Source organism: Coregonus clupeaformis, chromosome 17 (genome assembly GCF_020615455.1).
Source record: "Coregonus clupeaformis isolate EN_2021a chromosome 17, ASM2061545v1, whole genome shotgun sequence".
Classification (NCBI taxonomy): Eukaryota; Metazoa; Chordata; class Actinopteri; order Salmoniformes; family Salmonidae; genus Coregonus; species Coregonus clupeaformis.
The window spans coordinates 58,778,911-58,786,410 of record NC_059208.1 but is presented as its reverse complement, the minus strand read 5'-3'; the positions used below and the strand labels follow the sequence as shown (position 1 = coordinate 58,786,410).

Below are 7,500 nucleotides of genomic sequence, written 5' to 3'. Positions count from 1 at the left end.
TGAGGGACAGAAAACCTACCATGTCACAAAAATTCACATCTAAGGCCCTGAGGATGATGGTTAGGTACTTTTTAGCTTCAGATGATAACGGGAGCTGTTATGTGTTGTGTTCATTTGAGGTAAAAAACCTTCCGTTTCACACAAAGCACATCCTGGTGAGAGAGGATAACAACCGGCCCCCCTCCCCAACCCCAAAACAGCACCCCCAAAACAAAACCTTTCTCCGCGGCCATGATGGTTAGGTAATCTTCAGCTCTTCAGATGATGTGGGGAGCTGTTATGTGTTTGAGGTACAAGCCTTCCATGTAGTTTGCTGATAACTACTTTATGTACTTACTACGACTGTGATATGTGGTTGTCTCACCTAGCTATCTGAAGATAAAAGCACTCTCTGGATAAGTCTCAATGGATAACAGCGTCTGCTAAATGACTCAAATGTAAATGTCACACAAAGCACATCCAAGTCACCGAGGATAATAGCCATATTATGGTACTATACCATAGATAGCATATTATGTTGTAATACTCTTCAGATGCTGTTGTTAAGGTTATGTCTTGATGTACAGTTGAAATCGGAAGTTTACAGACACCTTAGCCAAATACATTTAAACTCAGTTTTTCACAATTCCTGACATTTAATCCTAGTAACAATTCACTGTCTTCGGTAAGTTAGGATCACCACTTTATTTTAAGAATGTGAAATGTCAGAATAATAGTAGAGAGAATGATTTATTTCAGCTTTTATTTCTTTCATCACATTCCCAGTGGGTCAGAAGTTTACATGCACTCAATTAGTATTTGGTAGCATTGCCTTTAAATTGTTTAACTTGGGTCAAACGTTTCGGGTAGCCTTCCACAAGCTTCCCACAATAAGTTGGGTGAATTTTGGCCCATTCCTCCTGACAGAGCTGGTGTAACTGAGTCAGGTTTGTAGGCCTCCTTGCTCGCACATGCTTTTTCAGTTCTGCCCACACATTTTCTATAGGATTGATGTCAGGGCTTTGTGATGGCCACTCCAATACCTTGACTTTGTTGTCCTTAAGCCATTTTGCCACAACTTTGGAAGTATGCTTGAGGTCATTGTCCATTTGGAAGACCCATTTGCGACCAAGCTTTAACTTCCTGACTGATGTCTTGAGATGTTGCTTGAATATATCCACATAATTTTACTTCCTCATGATGCTATCTATTTTGTGAAGTGCACAAGCCCCTCCTGCAGCAAGCACCCCCACAGCATGATGCTGCCACCCCCGTCCTTCACGGTTGGGATGGTGTTCTTCGGCTTGCAAGCCTGCCCCTTTTTTCTCCAAACATAACGATGGTCATTATGGCCAAACAGTTCTATTTTTGTTTCATCAGACCAGAGGACATTTCTCCAAAAAGTACGATCTTTGTCTCCATGTGCAGTTGCAAGCCGTAGTCTGGCTTTTTTAATGGCGATTTTGGAGTAGTGGCTTCTTTCTTGCTGAGCGGCCTTTCAGGTTATGTCGATATATATATATATAGGACTCGTTTTACTGTGGATATAGATACTTTTGTACCTATTTCCTCCAGCATCTTCCCAAGGTCCTTTGCTGTTCTGGGATTGATTTGGGATTGATTTGCACTTTTCTCACCAAAGTATGTTCATCTCGAGGAGACAGAACGCGTCTCCTTCCTGAGCGGTATGAAGGCTGCGTGGTCCCATGGTGTTTATACTTGCGTATTATTGTTTGTACAGATGAACGTGATGCCTTCAGGCGTTTGGAAATTGCTCCGAAGGATGAACCAGACTTGTGGAGGTCTACAATTCTTTTTCTGAGGTCTTGGCTGATTTCTTTTGATTTTCCCATGATGTCAAGCAAAGAGGCACTGAGTTTGAAGGTAGGCCTTGAAATACATCCACAGGTACACCTCCAATTACATTTACATTTACATTTATGTCATTTAGCAGACGCTCTTATCCAGAGCGACTTACAAATTGGTGCATTCACCTTATAGCCAGTGGGATAACCACTTTATAATTTTTTTTTTATATTATTATATATTTTCTGGGGGGGGGGGTAGAAGGATTACTTTATCCTATCCCAGGTATTCCTTAAAGAGGTGGGGTTTCAAGTGTCTCCGGAAGGTGGTGAGTGACTCCGCTGTCCTGGCGTCGTGGGGGAGCTTGTTCCACCATTGGGGTGCCAGAGCAGCGAACAGTTTTGACTGGGCTGAGCGGGAACTGTGCTTCCGCAGAGGTAGGGGGGCTAGCAGGTCAGAGGTGGATGAACATAGTGCCCTCGTTTGGGTGTAGGGACTGATCAGAGCCTGAAGGTACGGAGGTGCCGTTCCCCTCACAGCTCCGTAGGCAAGCACCATGGTCTTGTAGTAGATGCGAGCCTCAACTGAAAGCCAGTGGAGTGTGCGGAGGAGCGGGGTGACATGAGAGAACTTGGGAAGGTTGAACACCAGACGGGCTGCGGCATTCTGGATGAGTTGTAGGGGTTTAATGGCTCAAATGATGTCAATTAGCCTATCAGAAGCTTCTAAGACCATGACATAATTTTCTGGAATTTTCCAAGCTGTTTAAAGGCACAGTCAACTTAGTGTATGTAAACCTCTGACCCACTGGAATTGTGCAACAGTGAATTATAAGTGAAATAATCTGTCTGTAAACAATTGTTGGACAAATTACTTGAGTCATGCACAAAGTAGATGTCCTAACCGACTTGCCAAAACTATAATTTGTTAACAAGAAATTTGTGGAGTGGTTGAAAAATGAGTTTTAATGACTCCAACCAAAGTGTATGTAAACTTCCGACTTCAACTGTATGTTTTAGAGACAGAACTCTCTGAAGTGGTACTGTTAGATGATGAGATGTGTGTTGTTAGACGAGGACAGGGAACGTACATTCTCCCTGTTACTGTATCTATTACTGAATCTGTTACTGTATCTGTTACTGTATCTGTTACAGGCCAACCTGCCACTCCTACAGCGGGAGCTGCTGCACTGTGCCCGTCTGGCCAAGCAGAACCCAGCTCAGTACCTGGCCAAACATGAACAGCTTCTCCTGGACACCTCCTCCACCACCTCCCCCGTCGACTCCTCAGAACTACTCCTAGACCTCAACAACAACGGCAAGAGGAGAACACCTGGCAGGTGAGGTTGGGGTTGATGTCTGCTGGCTCTGGAGGAGAACACCTGACAGGTGAGAGAGAGACAGGGAGAGAGAGTGAGATCCCATCACAGAGACCAAAAAGCAGTTAAAGCCTCCAGACCAGCAGAGCAGGGCAGAGCCAGGACCAGACCAGCAGAGCAGGGCAGAGCCAGGACCAGACCAGCAGAGCAGGGCAGAGCCAGGACCAGACCAGCAGAGCAGGGGCAGAGCCAGGACAAGACCAGCAGAGCAGGGCAGAGCCAGGACCAGACCAGCAGAGCAGGGCAGAGCCAGGACCAGACCAGCAGAGCAGGGCAGAGCCAGGACCAGACCAGCAGAGCAGGGCAGAGCCAGGACCAGACCAGCAGAGCAGGGCAGAGCCAGGACCAGACCAGCAGAGCAGGGCAGAGCCAGGACCCTGAAACCAGTTAAAGCCTCCAGACCAGCAGAGCAGGGCAGAGCCAGGACCAGACCAGCAGAGCAGGGCAGAGCCAGGACCAGACCAGCAGAGCAGGGCAGAGCCAGGACCAGACCAGCAGAGCAGGGCAGAGCCAGGACCCTGAAACCAGTTAAAGCCTCCAGACCAGCAGAGCAGTCTGTTTCAAATAGAGGAGAAGATAAGGAGAACAGAGATAAGGAGAACAGAGACATATTCCAGCCGTACGGCGGTGTGTTGCGGCAGGCGGTGTGTTGCGGCAGGCGGTGTGCTGCGGCAGGCGGTGTGTTGCGGCAGGCGGTGTGTTGCGGCAGGCGGTGTGCTGCGGCAGGCGGTGTGTTGCGGCAGGCGGTGTGTTGCGGCAGGCGGTGTGTTGCGGCAGGCGGTGTGTTGCGGCAGGCGGTGTGTTGCGGCAGGCGGTGTGCTGCGGCAGGCGGTGTGTTGCGGCAGGCGGTGTGTTGCGGCAGGCGGTGTGTTGCGGCAGGCGGTGTGCTGTGGCAGGCGGTGTGTTGCGGCAGGCGGTGTGGTTGCGGCAGGCGGAGTGTTGCGGCAGGCGGTGTGTTGCGGCAGGCGGTTGTGGGCGGTGTGTTGCGGCAGGCGGTGTGTTGCGGCAGGCGGTGTGTTGCGGCAGGCGGTGTGTTGCGGCAGGCGGTGTGTTGCGGCAGGCGGTGTGTTGCGGCAGGCGGTGTGTTGCGGCAGGCGGTGTGTTGCGGCAGGCGGTGTGTGCGGCAGGCGGTGTGTTGCGGCAGGCGGTGTGTTGCGGCAGGCGGTGTGTTGCGGCAGGCGGTGTGTTGCGGCAGGCGGTGTGTTTGCGGCAGGCGGTGTGTGCGGCAGGCGGTGTGTGCGGCAGGCGGTGTGTGCGGCAGGCGGGCGCTATGCAGGCGGTGTGTTGCGGCAGGCGGTGGTGGTTGCGGCAGGCGGTGTGTTGCGGCAGGCGGTGTGTTGCGGCAGGCGGTGTGTTGCGGCAGGCGGTGTGTTGCAGCAGGCGGTGTGTTCGCGGCAGGCTGTGTGTTGCGGCAGGCGGTGTGGTTGCGGCAGGCGGTGTGTTGCGGCAGGCGGTGTGTTGCGGCAGGCGGTGATGCGGCAGGCGGTGTGTTGCGGCAGGCGGTGTGTTGCGGCAGGCGGTGTGTTGCGGCAGGCGGTGTGTTGCGGCAGGCGGTGTGTTGCGGCAGGCGGTGTGTTGCGGCAGGCGGTGTTTTGCGGCAGGCGGGGCGCTGTGGCAGGCGGTGCGCTGCGGCAGGCGGTGTGTTGCGGCAGGCGGTGTGTTGCGGCAGGCGGTGTGTTGCGGCAGGCGGTGTGTTGCGGCAGGCGGTGTGTTGCGGCAGGCGGTGTGTTGCGGCAGGCGGGGCGCTGTGGCAGGCGGTGCGCTGCGGCAGGCGGTGTGTTGTGTGTATGCTTTTTGAATTGAAAGGACAAATCCCTTGGAGGATTAGCCTATACCTACTTTAATACAGAGGAAAAATAAAATGTAATTTTTTATGTCTAGAAGAAAAAAGAAAGCCAGAATCTGATATGGATAATTCCCACCTCAGGTCCCCAGACGAACGGTGAAAAGCCTGGATGAGATGATATATTTGTGGTAATACCCGCATATTGTGATGGCTGCTGTGTAATGCATGGAGAGTTAGAATGCATCCCAAATGGCACCCTATTCCCTATGTAGTGCACTACTTTTGACCAGGGCCTAAGGGCCCTGGCCGAAACTAGTTTACTACATAGGGAACAGGATGCCATTTGGGACGCAGACAGAGTTAGCCTGGGGAGTACAGGAGAGATGGGGGATAATAACACAAACAGATGAGCCTCCTGCACCAATACGGCTGGCTAAGCTCTTCTCAGTCTGTCCTCCTGCACCAGACAGCTGGCTAAGCTCTTCTCAGTCTGTCCTCCTGCACCAGACAGCTGGCTAAGCTCTTCTCAGTCTGTCCTCCTGCACCAGACAGCTGGCTAAGCTCTTCTCAGTCTGTCCTCCTGCACCAGACAGCTGGCTAAGCTCTTCTCAGCTGTCCTCCTGCACCAAACAGCTGGCTAAGCTCTTCTCAGTCTGTCCTCCTGCACCAGACAGCTGGGCTAAGCTCTTCTCAGTCTGTCCTCCTGCACCAGACAGCTGGCTAAGCTCTTCTCAGTCTGTCCTCCTGCACCAGACAGCTGGCTAAGCTCTTCTCAGTCTGTCCTCCTGCACCAGACGGCTGGCTAAGCTCATCTCAGTCTGTCCTCCTGCACCCAATACGGCTGGCTAAGCTCTTCTCAGTCTGTCCTCCTGCACCAATACGGTGGCTAAGCTCTTCTTCAGTCTGTCCTCCTGCACCAATACGGCTGGCTAAGCTCTTTCTCAGTCTGTCCTCCTGCACCAATACGGCTGGCTAAGCTCTTCTCAGTCTGTCCTCCTGCACCAGACAGCTGGCTAAGCTCTTCTCAGTCTGTCTTCCTGCACCAATACGGCTGGCTAAGCTCTTCTCAGTCTGTCCTCCTGCACCAATACGGCTGGCTAAGCTCTTCTCAGTCTGTCCTCCTGCACCAGACAGCTGGCTAAGCTCTTCTCAGTGCCTCCTGCACTAATACGGCTGGCTAAGCTCTTCTCAGTCTGTTCTCCTGCACCAGACAGCTGGCTAAGCTCTTCCAGTCTGTCCTCCTGCACCTATACGGCTGGCTAAGCTCTTCTCAGTCTGTCCTCCTGCACCAGACAGCTGGCTAAGCTCTTCTCAGTCTGTCCTCCTGCACCAGACAGCTGGCTAAGCTCTTCTCAGTCTGTCCTCCTGCACCAGACGGCTGGCTAAGCTCATCTCAGTCTGTCCTCCTGCACCAATACGGCTGGCTAAGCTCTTCTCAGTCTGTCCTCCTGCACCAATACGGCTGGCTAAGATCTTCTCAGTCTGTCCTCCTGCACCAATACGGCTGGCTAAGCTCTTCTCAGTCTGTCCTCCTGCACCAATACGGCTGGCTAAGCTCTTCTCAGTCTGTCCTCCTGCACCAGACAGCTGGCTAAGCTCTTCTCAGTCTGTCCTCCTGCACCAATACGGCTGGCTAAGCTCTTCTCAGTCTGTCCTCCTGCACCAATACGGCTGGCTAAGCTCTTCTCAGTCTGTCCTCCTGCACCAGACAGCTGGCTAAGCTCTTCTCAGTCTGTCCTCCTGCACCAATACGGCTGGCTAAGCTCTTCTCAGTCTGTCCTCCTGCACCAATACGGCTGGCTAAGCTCTTCTCAGTCTGTCCTCCTGCACCAGTACGGCTGGCCAAGCTCTTCTCAGTCTGTCCTCCTGCACCAATACGGCTGGCTAAGCTCTTCTCAGTCTGTCCTCCTGCACCAGTACGGCTGGCTAAGCTCTTCTCAGTCTGTCCTCCTGCACCAATACGGCTGGCTAAGCTCTTCTCAGTCTGTCCTCCTGCACCAGACAGCTGGCTAAGCTCTTCTCAGTCTGTCCTCCTGCACCTATACGGCTGGCTAAGCTCTTCTCAGTCTGTCCTCCTGCACCAGACAGCTGGCTAAGCTCTTCTCAGTCTGTCCTCCTGCACCAATACGGCTGGCTAAGCTCTTCTCAGTCTGTCCTCCTGCACCAGACAGCTGGCTAAGCTCTTCTCAGTCTGTCCTCCTGCATCAGACAGCTGGCTAAGCTCTTCTCAGTCGTTCTGCTTTGCCAGCCGCTAGCTAGCTCACTCCTTATTGGTGGACAAAAATGGAATATCAGAATTGGAATGATAGAACACTGGTTCTTTAATCACGGTATAATACAATGCAGGCTCCATCTAATTAATAATAAAGGTGTTGGGATGTTTAAGACACCTTATTAAAGATGTACTGTATGTGTTGTGTTGTGCCATAAACATAATATATGTTTTTAATAGGTGAATATATAAACGTTACAATGTATATCATCATTATGGAGGACAGGTACCCTCGCGGTCAGAGAAGCTAACCAGCAACCGGAGGGTTGTCAGTTAGAA

The 7,500-nt window shown here is 52.1% G+C and overlaps 1 protein-coding gene across 1 annotated transcript in view; it reads left to right on the top strand.

The window, feature by feature from the left end:
• LOC121586847 (protein CBFA2T1-like) overlaps window positions 1-7,500 on the top strand; it is a 213,176-nt gene that overhangs the window by 120,340 nt on the left and 85,336 nt on the right. Inside the window, exon 5 of the mRNA XM_045226447.1 lies at window positions 2,940-3,124. Coding sequence (XP_045082382.1) covers window positions 2,940-3,124 — 185 coding nt within the window. The remainder of the gene's footprint in view (window positions 1-2,939; window positions 3,125-7,500) is intronic.